Raw genomic sequence first — 18,675 nt, forward strand, 5'->3', positions numbered from 1 at the left:
TTCAGTTGATCTGGTAATCCGGAGAGTAAATAAATGTAGACATAGACACAAAGAAGCCAACTGCACTGTATATATGTGTATACAGTATATCTTCCTTCTACTGTTATTTATATTGTTGGAGATAACTTTTATTCTCATTAACACATCATAACAAGTTTGCATCTGTTGGACTTGCAGCACATTATGCTCACCTTAAAGTGAATGACATTTCGATTAAAAAGCGAGAAAGGGGCCACACATCACTCATAACAGCTACTACATGAGAGATGATTTTCTGGGTCACACTTTCAGGCATTTCCCAGGCTTGATTACAGCTTAGAGACTTAGTGGATTTATGGAAGTGGTTTATTTCTCACCCCATCTAAAACATCTATAAGATGCGTTCTGACTCATTTGCTTGGTGTAATCGATGAGGAGCACGCCACACATTACAGTGTGCTGGGAAAGAAATATCAGAACCCCGCGTCTGGAAATTATGCATGAGCTTCATCACTCCGACAATTAATCTGGAGTTAATCGTGTCAGTTTAGCTGCAATTAGTCTTTAATGTATTCATAAAAATAACAAATAACTGGCAAATAACTTACATCAAGCATTAACATAGTAGGCATTAGATTTACATGACACTGACTTAAGGTTTGAGCAGCTTGACAAATTTAAGATAGCAGCACACAAGGAGCCATGAGCACCACAGTAATTATCTGGTGTCTTTCTGTCTAGAGGAAATTAATCCGGTGACAATATCCTTTCTATCTTCCCGTCACACACTTTGTTTGGAGTCATCAAGTAATTTATGGTAATGGAGTCATAGAGTCAATTGGCCTAAAATGAGGAGCATGGCGAGTGAATGTGCATGAACAATTGTGAATAAATCCAAAGAAATTGTTCACTTAAATTCCTCTTTTATGTCTTTTTCAATCTCTGGCCTCTAAATCTTGAGAGGCTCTTGTGAGGCATCTCGTCTATGAAGGAAAAAAAAGAAAAAAGAAGCCTATAAATGCACGCTATGCGTGTGGAAATACGACTCTGTTAGTTGTCTTCAAAAGCACACAGATGATGTCCATAGTGTTCTGTGTCACAGTTCATCCCTGTCCTCTCCCTCGCAGACACACGCCGCCCTCTGGCTGTTCATGTAAGGTCTGCAACCCAGAGTCCAAACTGTGTTGTAGAGAGCATCTGCCATCGATTCACAGGCTAGGAGAAAAAATGATGAGAGAGGGGGGAGGCTGATTTATTTATCTTTTCTACGTTGACAACTTGTGGCGATGCACAGGAAGGAAGAGGGGAAAGTTAAATATCTCACCTTGCACTTTCGAAACAAACCCCAGACTCTTCTTAAGGTCAGAGCAGATGTCATGCAGGCACGCGCGAAACCTGGAGTCACAGTCGTACTTGCTCGTACCACAGTTTTCGTAGCACATGTCAAGCTGGTTGCAGCACTTTGTCATAGCAGGGATCCCCAGGTCAAGCTGTCAGAGATAGATTGTGTCAGCACAGTCTGCTCAAACCGAACATGTGGCTTTTACAGCCATTAAGGTTGTTAATGATATTGCTTTGAAAGCTGTTGGTGCTATGAACAGGCAACCTACAGCAGCATTCACCTGGAATCCCACCAGAGAGGTGCTGCAGCCGTTGGGCTCTGAGAGCTGGAAGCCAGGACGAGGTTGAGGAAGTTCTCCTGAGAAAACATGGAAGCTTCATTTAGGTCTTGAACTTGACTGTGTTAGCAAACAAATTTCATGAGGTGCTCCTGTTCATCCTCAGGTGTGTATCATTTCACAGATAAAATATAACTTCTGTTTGAGAACATGTATATGGATGATTGAGACGAGGGAAAGCTAAACTCCCACTGATAAACAGATGCATTCAGGTTTCGGTATAAGAAGCCTGAGGCCCAGGCATGTTATCTTGGATCAATAAAGAAGTACTTTAGCTCTGATAGCAGTGGAATCGGATCTAAAAGTTTAAGTATGCTAACAAAAAAGTATCTAGTTAAGGAAGCATATTGGAAGTGGAAAACACAGTAATCATTTGAAAATCTGCTGAGGGTCAGAAAAATTTTTTGGGGGGGAAGCTAAAAACAACAGTCTGTAAAAACTCTCAAAATCCCTTAAAGACTGGTGAACTTGAACAGAGAATTTTAAGATGGATTCTTACCATATCTTTTGCAGCGGTACTCACAAACACCATTGTGTCCACCGACCAGTTCCACTAGGGAGTCGAAGTATCCGTGCGCAGTCTGGAAACTATTTCTAATAGAGTTGAGGCTCCAGCTGCTGTCTTCTTGTTCCTGTGGTGTTTTCTGGGTCTTGTTTGTCTGAACTGGTCTGATCTCATTCGCCTCTTCCCCAGAAGAAGGTCGTTCCAGGCTCTTAGCTTCTTTAGTAAAAGCTTTCATAGCAGGGCTGTCTCCAGGAGGCCCATCACTGCCTGGCACTGATTCTTTGACTGTAGCACCTTCTGCCACCACCTGGACATCTTCTTCATGTTTGTCACCTGATTGGCTACCCTTCACACCTATTTCACGCAGCGGTTTGTCACCAAAAACGCTGTTACCTGCGTTTGCCTCAGCTGAAGATGAATTACCTACTTCAACAGCAGTGACACCTTCTTTGGCTACGTCTACAGAGGCATCTTCGGCAGCAACAACTGAATCAGCAGCAGGGCCTCCGTCCTCCTTTGCGTCAGTCTGGTAGTAGCCTAAAGTGGCACACATCCCTGTGGACAGGCAGAGGAGGAGCAGGACAGCAGTCCGAAGCAGCATGGTGTCGAAGTGGCAACAATCCAAGCAGAAGTGAGGCGTCAGTAACAGGATGGGAAGAGCTTAGACTGTGAGGGACAAAAACACACTTTGCCCCGACTGTCTCTGTCAGCCAGAGCGAAGACTTTGACCTCTGATTAGATTCTGGCAGACAGCAAAGCATTCCCTCATGTCAGGGGCAAAGGCCACCCTCTATCAATCCAAAGAAAAGCTTCAATAATTACACTAATTCACTGTGATTATTTATCAAATGAGTACTGTCATCAAGGCTTTGTTCACCCAGTTATAATTGGATTTCTTTTTTGTTTAGCCACATGGAACTTGAACCTAGAGGAAAATCTTTTTAGGATTCCCGTTAACGCGACATATTTAATACCCCGTTAAAGGAAATACGGCATTAAATAGAAATCCTATCCATGCTGACATTTCTCAAGACATTACAAACCCCTAGACTATCTTCACTGTTTTTGATAAAGGTTACACACAGACACTTCAGCCCTGAATAAGAACAGAGGCAAACTACTGTTAATATGACATAAGAGAGTGGAAGCATAACAGCATGAAAGTTGTACGATATGTTATGATTTCAAGAGTAAAAATGTTCCGCAGCTCAGTCGGAACATCACTGTGTGAAGAATACTAAGGAAATCTTTTAAGTTACACAGTGAAACCAATATGGGAATTTTGCTTTAGTGCAGGCCTCTTAATTTACTGCTGACACAATTTTCTCACAAGTCTCTGCTGCCCTCTAGTGTTTGAAGAGTAGGTTGCTCCTAGTTATTCCAGTACTTTATGTTTATTATATATAATATTAAAATTAAATTAATATTTAATATTAATATTTTAGATGGATGCTACACTGCTAGTTAATTTCTGCAACACATGACTAACTTATACACTCACATAGCATCACATAGTACACATAGCTCCCAGATGTGAACTGATTAAAATCTCTGATTATGAGTCAGCTATATCAGCAGCATGGTGCATGATGAGGATGAGGGTAGTTGAACTAAGTCTGTTAAAGAACAACAAAAAAAGCATTTTGCTTGAGTCAGAGCTCAGGCCTTAACAGAATACAGGTAGAATGAAATGACCACAAGGTGAAGGTTACTGCCAAAAACGAGGTTCAACTATTAATCAAATCTGAGAGTTCACTTAATTTTGTGACACAGCACAGTGAATCTGTTATAGGTCTATTCAATAATACATGAAAGATTAGTTTCTAAGTTAATAACTTTAGCGCGCTGTGATTTTCCACACTTGAAACTGGGGTGACCAGATGATTTTTAAACAAGTTCATGCACACAAACACTTCCGCCACCGCCTTATGGCCCCTCGGGAGACATACGTCTTCTTTTATTGCATGCTCTAAACCAAAAGCCTACAAAATGGATAAAGTAATCAGATAATTCTAAGTTGCTTCCTGGTTGTCAAAGTCTTTTATTGAGCACACACTGCCTAAGTTTTGAAATGTCCCATTGTATTCTGTAGTTTTCTTGCTGATGAAGCCATTCACTCTGCTTGTAGATCTTGGTGGATTTCATCCCACAAAATCCTGTGGTAAAACACAGCATAGCAAGAAGAAGTAAGTAAAAATGGTCACAAACTAATCAAGTGCCACATATACACTGTTCCACATACCGTCTTATGGCCTTGCTTGCTTTCTCTCTGTTCAGCACTGCGCTGATGTTGTTTTCAAGATCCTTAAAAGACAGCACATCTGACTCTCACATAGAAAACATACATTTGAAATATTTAATACCTGCAATTAAAAAAATAAACAAACAAACAAAAAACATGTGCTAAAAAAGACCACCCTCTCATACCTTGCTAATGGCCCTTAGATGCTCATTTGAGGCTATCAGCTTCATTATTTCAGTCTGGAAACAAACAGGAAAAAAAGCACATGTCATGCTTAACTCTTAAGTTTGCTCAGTGTGATTTACAAGCTGAGGTATGCTTTTATAAGCCAGTGTGGAATGAGGCCGAATGTAGCACCTGTTGGTCTCTGATATGTCCTTTAGTAGCTGTGGTTGTAACAGTGGACACCAACTTCTCTTCCAGCTCTTCCTCCAGCTGTTTGATCTCCTTCCAAACATTCATTACTTGAAGCTTCTTGACCTGGATGCTGTCAGTATAGCCAGAGACACTCATAGTATCCTGCAGCCCTGACTGACATGTATCTGTCCAAACACAGACGAGGTGAACATGAATGCAATGCAGAGAGAATTGATAAGAATTGTATCCCTTCAGGGTGGCTTGATTGTAAAGCATACATCTTTAATAAATTAAAAAAACAAGAATTGGGTGCATACGTTTGAAATTAGTTTGGATAACCCCTAATCTACACAGGGTCAAAAGCACACACACAGACTCAAATATACAGACATTCACTTAAATCTTTTAATAGGTGATGCTAAAAGTTCTACAACGTCTTTTAACTTGACAAGGTCCATTAACTTCTTGTTAGTGTCGATTGACTACAAGTGGTAATTTCTCTTTGCCAGCATAAAACAAAATTCTTTGACAGTAGTCAATGGATTGACCAACACTTAGAAAGAGTACAAGTAATGCAGATGTGCCACCATGTTGTCAAGGTCTGGAAGAAGAGCCAAACTGTCACCCTCAGATGAGAAGAAATTAGGATCTTCAGAGACAACCAAACTGCCAAGGCTAAAGCTTGTCAGAAGATGGGATGGAAAATGCTGGAATACCGTCATCACTATGGATGAGGGTGCTCAACAAGAAAGAAGCCTTTGCTCCAAAATGAAGTTCTTCAAGCTCGACTAAAATTTGCAGCTGCCCACATGAAGTGAAAAATCTTCCGGAGAAAAATTTTATGGTCAGAGAAGACAAAGATTGAGCTATTGGGCCACGGTGACAAGAGGTATGTTTGGAGGAGTAAAGCAGAGGCTTTCAATGCTAAAAACACTGTATCAGATGCCAAGCATGGTGGTGGTAGGACCATGCTCAGGGGCTGACTCCAAGGATGACTTCCTCCAAATTCTTCAACTTCACCTCAAATCAACAGCTAGATGACTGAAACTTGGACACAACTGGGTGTTTCAACAAGACAATGATCCCAAAGACACATAAAAATTGGTTTTGGAGTGGATAAAGCAGGTTAACATTAAAACATTCTGGAACGGCATTCCCAAAGCCCCAACCTCAACCTTATTTAAAATTTGTGGACTATGCTTAAAAGCTGGGTCCATGTCAGGAAACCAACCAGTTTAAATGAACTCCACCAATTGTGCCAAGGAGACAGGTCAAATATCCTTGTTGATGGCTACCAAAGGCGTTGCTAAGGGAAAAATAACCAAATATTAGTGTGAGTGTTTTAAGTCTTTATGTATAATTTAGACAGTTTGAGGTTTACGGAAAATCCCAAACACATTCAGTCATTAAAGATGTATGCTGCACAGTTTAAAGAAATCTTTAAAAGGCCTCAATTACTATGACATTCATAACGATTGTTTTTTATGACTGTTGGCACCAAAAAGTGATTATTTGTTCACTCTTATAGACCACAGATATATCTAAAACTTAGCGTGTGGTAAAGCAAATTAACTGTTAACTAACGATAAGGTACAAAAACTATATTAAGGTAGTCTTAAGACTTACTTTTCTTGTCACTGTCCTTCGGGTGCATGGCAGCTGAAATGTTCTGTAACTCATTTTGGACCCTGAGGTTTGAAAGGACAAACACACTTCAACTAAAGAGAATGTACATAAGTACAAGCATGCTGTTGATACTTTGTTTTGTGGTACCGTTTCTTCTCCTCTAGAGCTCTTCTAGCCTCATGCTCCAGCCTGCAAACCTCCTTTTCAGCATCGTCCAACTCAGTTTCGCTTACTTTGAGTGAAGTATTCGGTGACTGAAGCAACAACAAAACATTAGGACCTAAATTATTTTCCAAAAAAGCTAAAGATGCTTGAGATTAATGCTGCTAGTAGCTTGGCTACTGCTGAAGAACTAAAGGTTTTATCCTCCTCTCTGGAAAGTTTAAATATCTATAATACACTTATCACAGAGACTACAAGAATTTGCTGTTTAAAGCTTGGTTAAAAATACATGTAGGCCTTTTTTTAAGAAACATTAACTGTAGACAAGGGACTGAAAATACCCACAAAATCAAATAACAGCTTTATTACAGAATTATTACAGAATTATGTACATTTAAAAAAAATGTGTTTGTAGAAAATCCTTTTTTACAAATTGTATCTACTGCAGTTAACTACTCTAGAACCACAACCTCCAGGTACACATCTTATATTAAAATGTCTATTTATTTCTCCAAAAATGTACATTTTCCTGTGTTACTATTCACTGTTAAATTATAAACACACAGCATGTTTGATTCCGACAAGCGGCATCTTTGACTCTTTGAACTGTGAGGAAATCTACGAATATCAGCACTGTTGCTTTCCTTTTTTATGTAAAACAATTTCCATTCTTTAAAGGCAAACTGAGCATGAGAATGTATTATATCATAGTAACACTCACAGAAAAGAATTAATGTCTTTGACACAAAAATGTCAAAATATCACAGTCATTTCTCAGGTCTTATCGTTAGTATGTGCGTCTTTGGGCAGTGTTCCTTACCATGCTGCGTGGTGAGGACTGAAAACTCATCAGGTGGTTGACGTATAAATCATATTCTGTCTGGAAGAGAAAAGAAAGCTTTATTACAGCTTTATTACAGAATTATGTTGGTTTTAAAAAAAAATGTCTTTGTAGAAAATCCTTCAGAAAACATTTTACAAATTGTATGTACTGCAGTTTACTACTCTAGAACCACAACCTCCAGGTACACATCTTCTATTAAAATGTCTATTTATGTCTCCAAAAATGTACATTTTCCTGTGTTATTATTCACTGTTAAATTATAAACACACAGCATGTTTGATTCCTCCAGATAATCCAGAGTGCTCATTCCTGTAGTGTTATACTGTTTAATGATAACAAAAAAAGGATTTCAGCTGCATGAAAAGTAAAACTGCGCACTTTGCAAACTGCAGCATGGGAAGTCTTTTTACTGAGAGTCTAAGCAAAACTATCATGTGCAAAAGAAACTTGCATGACCCTGAGGCATTCGTTATGAATGAGCAGTAATGGAACCATCGCCCTCTGATGACCTCCTCTCTGATGCATCGCGACCAGGTTCCGATGGCTGCTCTACTTGTACTTGCTACTCCAGGGACTCACTCTCTCTTGGCTCTAATACATCTGTCGGTACATGCTAAAAATGAGCTGGTGGGTACAGAGGAAATGGAAAAACCTTAATTTCCCTCAGGATGCGTCCAAACACTGGCGAGTCTTCACATACATCATCAAAGACGTCACTGAACACCGCAAGGCGGTCTCTGCTGGGCCAGCTCTGCGCAGACAACTTAATCAACCCCTGCGCACAAGACCACACACACAATATTAGCAGGTTAAAAGTGTGTTAGAGTGTATGCATGTTGAAGTCTGTGCATATCTTTACCCTGTGTTCAGAGAGCACTTTAGGTTTACTATATCATGCAAAATGCAAAATGCAAAAAAAAGAAAGAAAAAAAGCAATTACAGACAGTTCATTGATGTCATGGTTTGTGTCACAATCCTCACCTCTTGCAGTTTCCTCGCATGCATTTCAGCAACATTTTTTCCAGCCCAGAGGTCCGGTTTGGCCATGACTTGCCAGCCAAAGCATTTTTTCTTCTCTTGCTGGTCTTGGTCGTTCAGGCCGTCTTGGTCAGAACGGCTCAATGTGAAATGATGATTTACCCCCAGATCAGATGGAGATTTAGGTTTTTTCTGAGAACAAGCTTTCTGCAAAGTCCTTGAGGGACGGTAAACTATCTGAGGTAGACTTATATGTTCTCTTCTTTCAGGATGTGATGTATGATCTTGTGTGGACCCCAAGACTCTAGGCTCTACTAAAGCAGTGCCAGAAGTGAACTCAGGGGGGAACTCTTTCATTTCATTCTTTTTTGCCTTTGTCTGTATCTGCTGGAGAGATAGTGGGTTTCGACTTTCTTCTTGGCTCTGAGACATCCTCCAGAAAAACGACTTTGTCTCCTCTTGAGGCTGACTCTGGTTCAGGCTGCGAGGCCCCAGATGACCTGAGGAGTAGGCCAGGATATCAGCCTTCTGCCCGGCTTCAGCCGCCAGCAGCAGTCTGTGGATGTCGCTCCCATAGCGCCCAGGCTTTGGCTTCACACTGCTGGACATGGCTGTGAAGGCCAACTTATTGTTGTATAGTTGTTTTAGAGACATACGAGTAATAATGCCTAATTATCTCAAGAGGTGTACAATTTCTTAAATTATTAAAAACATTCGTTATTCTTTCTGGTGAATAGAAATGCACCCAAAAAGGATTTTTCTCTTAAACGAAATCAAAATGACTCAAATTTTAGGGTAAATCCAGACACTGCACAAATAATTCAAAGAGAGTAGCAAAACTACTAGTGCCTCATATTTAAGCTTTTACGTGATTAATTCATTTACTAAAGATCGTTCTGCAGGATAACAGAATGAAATAAACTCTCATTAATGACCTCACCTGTTAGCTAACTGTAATTTGGACATGCTCAGGACAGAAAACAAACTTTCTTCATGGCCGCAGCAGTCTGTGCTTCACTCGGTTGCCAAGGTGATCGAAGCGCGTAATGTTTGTGCTGCGTTCAGTGTCCCGATAATAATCGTACCCGTGAGCTTTCAGGCGCTAGACCTCACCTGTACCTGACGAAGAAAACAGCTGGAGTGAGATTGTAGAGTACTCTATGCGCTAAGTAAGTTTGTGTTTATAGATATCCAAACATTAACGCAATTATGGGATCAGCTTACTTATATTCAAAGAAGGAAACTATTAAAAAACATTTACATCTATAAAAAAAATCGTTTCATTATTTGATAAGAATGCTCTTCAATAAATACCACATATTTTCCTGCACAGAACGAAAAATTATTACAAATGTTTGTAAACTGGGGAAATGTTGTAACTTGTAAAAACTTTATTCAAACTCTTCTCTTCATCTTCAGCTAGTTCTTTGTAATAAGTGGGTTATTATGTGCATTAAACACAGGGCCCTGAGGGAGGAGGAGAAAAACAGTGAAACATGGACTCAGGGTTCAAGTCACTAGAATACACAGATGGCAAAATTGAACATGAATAAAAAACTGTAATGTATTTTATTGTACATTAATATCATTGTGTCATACAACAACGTTTTGCATTCATTTGCATTCTTGTTTTGTCCACTACCTCAACATGTAAAATGTTATCATTAAAGGTTTATTTAACGACTATTCACATATGAAATGCCACAGTCCATCTCTAGTCTGAGCAATGACTTAATTTAAGTAATTTAAGTTCCCTTAGTCAAAATGTAAATTTAAATCTGTCATCTCTGTGGGACGAATGCAGTCAGATTAAATATTGTTCATATTCTTTACTGAGAATTTGTAAAGAAATGTTTTTTTTAACAGTCAATAGGCAATGGCACCATAAAGATACTACATAATTATATTAAAAAATATGAAAGTAAGACAGAATTGTACAGTGAGTCCTCTTTTTGTCTTTTTACTCCATCAATCCAAATGTGCTTAAACTTTCCCTCCATCCATAGCACCAGCTGCCAGCTGTTTAACACAGTGATGGATCTGTCGTTTTGGGCAGCCATCTTGTGGAAATTTGATTGTTAATATGAATGATAACAGCAGAGGATGAGGCTTTATTACAAAACTAGTTCAGTCAGCTGCAAGCCTTTCTTGTGCAAGGACAATAACACAACTATACACACTCCCAGAATTCCAAGAGGAGATCTCAGGAACTCATCTTCTTAAAAGAAAAATTTATGACATTCAGATTTTGCCGACTTTCATATTCTTTTACTAAATTTGTTTGGCCAGCTCAAAGGGCAAAAGGGATATTACAGAATGAATTAAATATATTAAATATTACAGAGTTATCATAAAGTGTTGATACTGAAATGCTATAGATGCTATAAATGATAAACACTCTACATTTTATTTATAGCTGCAAACAAGAGGCCATTTCACAAATTTCCTGAAATTTCTAATAACTCAAAAGTATTAAAAAGTATTCCTTTCTTTTCTTTTCTTTTTTAGAACAATTAAAAAGTAGGGTGATGCTACTGACCATTCAGGGGTGATGCATTGTTACTGATCATTGAAACAGGATGCATTAACAGTGAGACACCCCAAAAAAGAAAGGTATGTAGGTAATGAATAAACTGGCACAAAGGTGTATTTTCAGGTATTTATTAAAAGTCATTTGGGCTACTGCTCTTACATTTACAGTTAAGACATTCCTCAGTTATTCTGGGTAACAGTAACATGTCTAGACTGTTTAATTTATCTTAATGTTTACTTTGTACAAAACAAAAAAAGGCCAACATTATTTTTCTTTGTATAAAAAATATAAGTTAATTTAAATTTAACTCTAATTAAGAAAATAACAATAGTAATAATAGCAATAATAATAATAATAATAATAATAATAATAATGATAAGCTAAACATAGTGCAGACAATGGGATATAACTGGTGCTGAAAAGTAGAAGGGACAGTGCAGTGACTTTATCATGTTGTCAGGTGGGGTTGGAGTGGGGAAAAGACAAAGCTTTCTTTCATGCTCGTGCTCTCTCTCTGTCTCTCTCACGTACACACACACATGCGCACACACACACTCACACACACAGTCAGAAAGTGCACGACTGCCATTCAGAGTAGCACCATCAGAGCATACATCTCAGTCTGTACAAACTAAATCCTAGATTGTACACAGTATACACCTATATGCAAAAAGTTTGAATATAAAGTTCGGTTTAGGTGCATGCTAATTGTTGCTCTTGGTTGAAGCTTACTGGAAGCAATTCTGAAAAGTAAGACAGAGCACATCGTGGTAACTGATGGCGCGCTTACCCGCGTGCCACCACCGAGCGTCTACAACCAACGAAACATTCATCGAAATGTACATTCACAACACCGGGGGCCGCAGTATCAGTCGTATAACAAATTACTGGAGCAATAGTGTCAGTCTGTGAGGGACACTGTCCACTGGAATGACAGTTTCAGACAAATAAATTTGTCTTTTGGAAGATCTCGGAAACTCATCTGAAAGCGTCCAAATGTGTGGGTGCCCCCCCCCCAACCCCAACCCCCAACCCCCAGCATGAAGTTGGAGAATCAGTGTAAAAGAGGATGATTGATTTCCTTCAAGGGAAACTTCAGTCACACACCGGCAAACGGTCAAACTACATTCTTGACTTGCAATCCCAGAGATGGACATATTTCACTTTAGCTTAACAGGTTTGACATTATGGGAAAATATGAAGCAGATGACTGTTTGCCGTTAACTTCAGCCTCTATAAAACTTGCTTATTTTTAAAAAAAAGACAAAACATCCCAAACTATGCAGTCCACTTCCTACAATCATTCTTTAGTTAACTTGTTGTGCAAAGTAATTGATGATGTGATAGTGGCTTCAAAAATGAGAGAGGAAATTAAGCAGTATGCAGTCTTGGCTTAATATAAACATCTGGAACAGGAACCTTGCTCATTTCTTTTTCCTGATCTCCGTACTACAAACAGTGAGTGCTGATCTGGGGTCAGATCCTGTTAATCCGAAGGATGTTGATGTACTGTGCAGCAGGTTTCTACATGCTTGGGGCAAAAAGGCTGCGGGGTCCACTTCAGGAAACATTGTGACTCTCTTGTGACTGTATTCACAAATGTCGGCATTATGTAACTCATCACAGTTCATCCACGCTTGTAGCATACACTGCAGGGGATTTCTGCCATCTCCTCGTAGAATAGGCTGTATGTCTTTATTCAAGTACTGCAAAGGATTTTTGCTGAAAAGTAATAAAATAAAATCTAGTGTCCACCTTCTCAACGAGATGGCATTACACCCCTACATCTGCTCCACACATTCCTTCTGTCTCTGGGAATACCTTGCTGAAGTAGTGCGCATACGGCAAACACAGAAGGCAAACAGTACCGTTTAAAAAAAGAAAAAAAAGAAGAAGCCTGAACTGACAACAAGATTTCACATATCCTAGCCTGTGAAAGGTTCAGAATAAGGCCTCTGCAAATACAAGACCATAATGGAATCAGCTCGTATGAAGAAAAATAATAAAATAACATAATACAGCCAAAATAAAGCAACCAAGTCCGTTCTACCAAGTGAATTCCCAAGCTGAGTGGACGCAGGGCGATGGATTGAATTCCCTCACCAACAACTGTCTGTCACTCTCTGGGATCGGTGAAACCGTCAGTGTTGACACCTCCGTCACCCGATGAGGTAACTGTGTGTGTGTGTTTTGAAAGTCAAGTCGCCTTTATCTAATCCGTCTCCTGCCAACACAGATTGCGGGTTCATTCCCCTTCAATGGTCTGGGTCCACGGCAGGATTCAGGCTGTGTTCCTTTGGTGAGCAAGCAACCCTCCTTTGTCTGTCAGTTGTCCACCTTAACAGGGCCTGAATCACAAGGCCGGCTGGGCACGATGTCCTCCACCTCTCCCCTTGCTATTTTCTCCCACTGGCCCAGGTTCTCTCTGCAAATACAAACCACCTCGATCAGATGCACAGTGGAAAAGATTTCATTTACAAGTGCAGAGGCATGGCTTTGAGTCTGAAATAAGAAAATTAAAAATCACACCAGTACACAAGATTTTCAAATCGTGCAAAAATTGCAAAACTGCAAAACACACACACAAAAAAAGGAAGAAGTTGATTTACAAAACAAAACAGTAGCTACAACAGTGGCCAGGCAGCACAATCAGTTCTTGCTGTCATGAAGGTGATCTCTCCTCCATGTGCTGTGATTGACACAAGAGTGCAAAAAAACCAAAACAAAGCAAAACCTTCCCTTTGCTGCTATTCTATTCAATTAGACAGCCTGATGCAGTTTACACGTCTTTGGCAGATCCCACAACACGCAGCAGGGCTCCACAGGGTCTAGGCCTGTTGCCCACCCGGAGCCCGGTGCTGACGTACAGCTGGGGCTTAAGTATTACACTGCTCACTTTGTTTGCATTCCCCACAGATCAAGGACACATTTTATAAAGCAGCAGAAGGGCAGACGAATGTGCAACACAATCCCGTTCAAAAACCAGAAATAACAACTGTAAATACCTTCTTTACACTCTTATCTATTGTGCACGCAGACATGCCAGACACACAATGTCACACCACACACAGTGACGCACAAAGTTAGCACACTGTATTCTATATTTATTTTTCATTTAATCCAAATACTTTTTAAAAAAAACTCATAACAAAAGTGGGGTCAAACATTAATAGCAGAACACACCATTTTTTTGTATTTTTCACTGGAATGCTTAAAAACGTGTGCCTGTGCACATACACCTTATCACCTCTGATCTTACTGGATTAGTACTGTATTAAGGACGGCGCATGCATTACTGGTTACCCTTCAAGCTGCTGTCAGCTCATTTATCGATCACAGCAGAGGAGAAATAAGCATGACAATAATGCGTAAAGCAACATTTAGACTTTGGCGTTTTAGACATTTTTCACAAAAAAAAGAAGAGTTATTTATTCACTTAATTTCTTTGTCAACTCTAGCTTTGAATAACTTACTTGCAGGCCTTTAGCAGAGGACCTGATGGAGGAAAAAGCTCAGAAAGTGTTGTGTAACATGGAACTGCAACAGCATTGTAGAATCCCACCTTTAAAAAATGAGAAAGCAAATGTAAAATAGACTTAATAATAGTAAAACATGTAGCATATGATAATATATTGTTGGACAAGACCCAGTTTTTGCATTTTTGCCTTTGTACACCACCACAGTGGATTTTAAAGTGTGAATGAAGTGCAGACACGTTGCAAAACTGTTTCATAAACTCGTTCAGGAACAAAATACATTTTCATATGTAATCCTCCATTTTTAGAGGCTCAAAGTTATTTGGAGAAACTAACATTATTTTAAATACAAGGTCTGTTTTTAGTACAGTTTGCAGTCAATGACTGCCTGAAGTCTAGGACCCATGGACATCATCAAATGCCGTGTTTCCTCCATTGAAATGCTCTGCCTGGCCAGGCCTGTATTCAGTCTTATCTTCAGGAAACTGAAAAGCATGCTCCATTAGGCCAAGACCGCTTACTGACTTACCCACTGAGGAATATCCAATTTCTTTGCCTTCAGAAACATTTGGGCTGCTTTTGCAGCAATCCTGAGGTCATTAGTCATTTGCACAGTAAAGTGCTATCCAATCAGCTTTGCAGCATTTGTCTGAATCTGAGCAGAAAGTATAGCCTCGTACACTTCACAATTCATCCTGCTTTTTCTATCAGCAGTCACATCATCAATAAACAGTCGGAACCTACTCAGAGCCATACACGCCCATGCTGTGACATATTCTATACCGTGTTTAACTGAAGATTTGGTCTGCTTTGGATCATGAGATTTCTCTCCTTCCTCATACCTTCTGTTCCCATCATTCTGGTGCAAGTTCATCTTGGGTATCTGTTGATTGTAGACTTTAAAAAAGACAGACCAACCTACCTGAGAGTGTTAATCTTGTTAGATGTTATTAACTTGTTTCTCTAAACCATGGAAATAATTCTGCAACCATGCACTTTAGTTGTCATTTCTGCCCCTTGAATTAAAGCTTAAAGTCAACACTTCAATCAACTATTGATTGTTTGATTTAAAATCCACTGCTGTGGTGTACAGAAGCAAAACTACAGAAGCTTTTTCTGTTTTGATTCAACAATTCCTATGCTGTTCTTTTAAAATATACTTCCCATCAGAAGGCCGAACATTCATTAAATATTTAAAGCAGTTAAAACACACGAGTAAATGTCTTGGTCTTACTTGGCCTTGGGGAACCTCGTCCTTCTTGTCTCTGTCCATCATAGGGATCGGCTGGATCCCAATCTTCTTCATCTCATCTCCCTGTGGAGGAACAAAATAACAAGATAACTTGGCTTTTATTTTTGCACACTGTGGTTAAGTCTCCTGACCACTAGACAACACGATGTTGTGCCTTACAAATCGTAAGTTGAAAAAGCATTTACGAGCAGTAATAGAGGCCAGACTGCTACACTGGAGGCATAATCATGACACTGAAACTGTTTAAAGTCTAACAGTATCCCACTGTACCTCAGCCCAAAACTCAGCATAGATGTCGTTGGCTGTGAGTCGTGTGATTTGCCACTGCTTGGTAACAGAACACAGGTCACATGCTGTCATCATCAGACCAATCACACGGTCCCTGGAGGGGAGCAAAGCCTTGTTATATCCATGTGGGGGGGCGGGGAGGGGGAACTCAATGTGCTGTTTATGTGCGCCAGGTCTAACATTTCACAGCGTGATGCTGATGAGACCTGGTGTGGTCCTGACCTGACCTGTGCCCCAGTGTGAGTCGTAGCCTGACCTGTGGGAATGGTTGTTCAAATCCAGCGCACATGAGGTCAGCAGCTCCGACAGCTGCTGGTGGTTGTTGAAGTAGAGGGCGAGATCTGTGGCGATGATGGCCTTTCGAATGATCTCCAGCACCTGCTCGTACTCGCTGGAAGTCAGGTTGGAGAAAATATTGTGCCCTTCCAGCTATGAGAAACAAAGAGATCAATAAAAAAGCAAAAGCTCCACTTATGAGGCATTCAGCTAGACTACAACATGTTGCAAACATAAGTTCATCACAGGGCTACAGCCCAAACCAGAACTAAGTCATATGCTCCTTTGAATGCATATGTAACTGACAGTTCGTGTAAGGATTCATTTTCTAAAATAGTAAAATATATTTTGTTTGTTCAAAGCTGATGACATTGTTGCAAAACCAGATGGAACATTTTTATGGGTATTTTTTAAATTGTGATCCTTTTTCTGTTTTGCTGATCAAGTTATTTTAATTTCTTTGTCCAGTGAAGTATACTATTTAGGCTACAGTCACACTAGGGGAAACGGTGCCTGGAAACCGTAGCACGACCAAAATTATTGCAACCATGTTCAATGAACTCTTATTCCCTTTAACCTGCACCAGACGGACACGAGATCTCGCAGTCAGTAGCCGTCTTTAAAGTGACTCGTATCAATCAAGAAGTCGATAAAACGGGAATAAGACGGAGTCAGTTTGCTGTCCTTCTGTCTTACGAATGGACTCACGCTGGTGATCTCATGCAATCTGCTTGGGATAATTTGGCTATTAGCTGTCATCTGGAGACCGGTTGAGACCACAGATGTGTCACAGACAAGTTGTTGGCGCATACTGACTACGATTTATTGCAGCGTGTTGGCAATTTGTCCACATTAATAAATTAGGAGGCAATTATTTATATCTGTTTGCAGTCAGCCCGAAATGGAGCGCAGTTGTTTGCCTCCAACCAGGCAATTTGTGCACTCACCTTGTGATCAAACATGGTTGCCCAGAGGATGAGTGTAATGGTAATTACACTCAAGCTGCGTAACTACCTTTGAAACTACTTGAAACTGGTTGCAGAATGTGAAACAAATTCATTGCAATCACTTAGCAACCACTGATCTTTTTTCCTAGTCACTGCGAGGTGCTATCATATTTTTACTCTAGTGTGACTGAGCCACTGAGTAATAGGTTCATTATTTCCTATTAAACACTTGTGGAAATAAGATTAAGTAGGGTTAACATGTTGATTTTCAAGGTACCCTAAATTCTGTATTGTGGATCTCTACCTGCAAGATAGAAACAGTCTGAGAGAAGTGGTGCTGCTCCATGGTGGAGGTTGAGTACAGAGCAGCCAGTGGATGGTCAAACTTCTGGAGGTAGGCATTGCTATACCCCCGATGGTCCAGATCATGGCAAAGACAGGCTATTAGCAAACCCTTCTTCTGTAAAATGGTGGGCAAATAAAAACACATTTTCTTGAAAGCACACAGTGACAGCAGATGTTGATCTTGTTTCCAGTTATTTTCCTAGCAGACCCAACAAGAAGCAAACCTCTAGCTCTGTGAAGATCCCAGAGGTTTTCTGTAGGATGGCGTACATACAGTGTGCCACCGTCACTGCGTGCTTCCAGTTGTGGTAGGGCACACGGCGGTAGTTCTTCTTGACGGACATGGTGAACCGGCACAGCTTCTCCAGCTCAAAGCTGTATTAAGGGAAAAAAGGGAAAGAAACTGGTAGTGGATGTTTGTTTATTTACTTTTTATTTCATTTAGTTTCTTGTTGTTTGAGTCGTAGTCTTGTGTAAACAATACTGCTGACGCTACCTGGTCTTTCCACAGGAGTTATGAACCATGTAGATAAAAATGGCAGGCCAGATCTCCTCAAAGGGACTGATGTCAAAGTGGAACCTGGAGGAGGGGGCAAAAGGTATAAATTAACATGATCAGCAGATCTGGGAAAAGGAGACAACATGCAGATTAAGGGACTTCTGAGATCTGAGAGCTTTAAACTGACAGGTTGACATCCATAGGACACGCCCCTTCTTGCACTGTGTTTGCACTCTTCTTGCAGGGCGACACAGTCCAGGTCTGCGCTGTGTCATTGTGCCTTTCACAGACATGTGGCTGTACACTCATGTCTACTACACTCAAGGTCAAAACATGAAAATGAGTTCCCTAGAAGGCCGCCAGAGGAGGCACTCACATTTCGATCTCTTTATAAATAGGTGCAGGGAGGTTGAGCTGGGTGAGGGTCTTCCATTCTTCTGATGTGCAGATGCTGTGATAAGACAGTTTCTCCATCGTCACTCTATAAATGCATTCAGAGTGTCGGATCCTGTGGTACATCTGCAGGGAAATCACAGATCTGGAATAAGTCTTTAAAATGCCAAGTGAGAACTTGAATACTGCTACAAATACAACAGAAATGTTGTTTATAATATCAATGTAAAATTCTCTCAGTGGCTCTGGCGAAAGTTAAAGTCTTAGTTGTAGTGTGCGCCTCCAAATAGCATC

The 18,675-nt window shown here is 40.2% G+C and overlaps 3 protein-coding genes across 10 annotated transcripts in view; all 3 read right to left on the reverse strand.

The window, feature by feature from the left end:
- Window positions 1-74: 74 nt before the first annotated feature.
- On the reverse strand, window positions 75-2,871 carry pla2g12b (phospholipase A2, group XIIB). Of its 2 annotated transcripts, none has more exons than XM_031732077.2 (4): window positions 2,158-2,871; window positions 1,590-1,678; window positions 1,304-1,469; window positions 75-1,194 (listed from the first exon to the last, which is right to left on the reverse strand). In XM_031732077.2, exons 1-4 carry the CDS (start codon window positions 2,762-2,764, stop codon window positions 1,076-1,078), a joined length of 981 nt encoding a protein of 326 aa, XP_031587937.1. In that variant the 5' UTR covers window positions 2,765-2,871; the 3' UTR covers window positions 75-1,075. The 2 variants fall into 2 exon arrangements, with proteins under 2 accessions (XP_031587937.1, XP_031587938.1); XM_031732078.2 differs by having other exon boundaries at window positions 1,602-1,678; window positions 2,158-2,870.
- Window positions 2,872-4,184: 1,313 nt separating this feature from the next.
- Window positions 4,185-9,405, reverse strand: LOC116314187 (uncharacterized protein C6orf118). 5 transcript variants are annotated; one of them, XM_031732128.2, is made up of 10 exons: window positions 9,313-9,405; window positions 8,376-8,983; window positions 8,047-8,169; window positions 7,371-7,430; window positions 6,536-6,642; window positions 6,389-6,450; window positions 4,763-4,947; window positions 4,591-4,644; window positions 4,406-4,467; window positions 4,185-4,319 (listed from the first exon to the last, which is right to left on the reverse strand). In XM_031732128.2, the coding sequence occupies exons 2-10, from the start codon at window positions 8,979-8,981 to the stop codon at window positions 4,277-4,279; spliced, it is 1,302 nt and encodes a 433-aa protein (XP_031587988.1). In that variant the 5' UTR covers window positions 8,982-8,983; window positions 9,313-9,405; the 3' UTR covers window positions 4,185-4,276. The 5 variants fall into 5 exon arrangements, with proteins under 5 accessions (XP_031587988.1, XP_031587987.1, XP_031587990.1 ...); XM_031732127.2 differs by having other exon boundaries at window positions 8,376-8,996; XM_031732130.2 differs by having other exon boundaries at window positions 8,376-8,872; window positions 9,313-9,404.
- Window positions 9,406-11,936: 2,531 nt separating this feature from the next.
- The window catches only part of pde10a (phosphodiesterase 10A), a 60,180-nt gene continuing 53,441 nt past the window's right edge, over window positions 11,937-18,675 (reverse strand). For 2 of the 3 annotated variants that reach the window (XM_039621849.1, XM_031732079.2), the window contains 9 exons: window positions 18,365-18,507; window positions 17,986-18,069; window positions 17,714-17,864; window positions 17,449-17,604; window positions 16,178-16,350; window positions 15,904-16,015; window positions 15,616-15,696; window positions 14,379-14,467; window positions 11,937-13,330 (listed from right to left, as the gene is read on the reverse strand). In XM_039621849.1, the coding sequence (XP_039477783.1) occupies window positions 13,231-13,330; window positions 14,379-14,467; window positions 15,616-15,696; window positions 15,904-16,015; window positions 16,178-16,350; window positions 17,449-17,604; window positions 17,714-17,864; window positions 17,986-18,069; window positions 18,365-18,507 (1,089 nt within the window). In that variant the 3' untranslated portion in view covers window positions 11,937-13,230. The remainder of the gene's footprint in view (window positions 13,331-14,378; window positions 14,468-15,615; window positions 15,697-15,903; window positions 16,016-16,177; window positions 16,351-17,448; window positions 17,605-17,713; window positions 17,865-17,985; window positions 18,070-18,364; window positions 18,508-18,675) is intronic. The other variant, XM_039621850.1, reaches the window with a different exon arrangement.

Source organism: Oreochromis aureus, linkage group 13 (genome assembly GCF_013358895.1).
Source record: "Oreochromis aureus strain Israel breed Guangdong linkage group 13, ZZ_aureus, whole genome shotgun sequence".
Lineage (NCBI taxonomy): Eukaryota > Metazoa > Chordata > Actinopteri > Cichliformes > Cichlidae > Oreochromis > Oreochromis aureus.

Excerpts from the sequence above, each read along its gene's own strand:
- pla2g12b (XM_031732077.2), bottom strand. The coding sequence starts at position 2,764 with ATGCTGCTTCGGACTGCTGTCCTGCTCCTCCTCTGCCTGTCCACAGGG. Across the intron at positions 1,470-1,589 it reads GATTCCAGGTGAATGCTGCT|CTTGACCTGGGGATCCCTGC; the intron begins GTAGGTTGCCTG and ends TATCTCTGACAG. Across the intron at positions 1,195-1,303 it reads GTTTGTTTCGAAAGTGCAAG|CCTGTGAATCGATGGCAGAT; the intron begins GTGAGATATTTA and ends TTTTTCTCCTAG.
- LOC116314187 (XM_039621523.1), bottom strand. The coding sequence starts at position 9,026 with ATGTCTCTAAAACAACTATACAACAATAAGTTGGCCTTCACAGCCATG. Across the intron at positions 8,170-8,375 it reads ATGCGAGGAAACTGCAAGAG|GGGTTGATTAAGTTGTCTGC; the intron begins GTGAGGATTGTG and ends TCTTGTGCGCAG. Across the intron at positions 4,320-4,405 it reads GCAAGCAAGGCCATAAGACG|GATTTTGTGGGATGAAATCC; the intron begins GTATGTGGAACA and ends GTTTTACCACAG.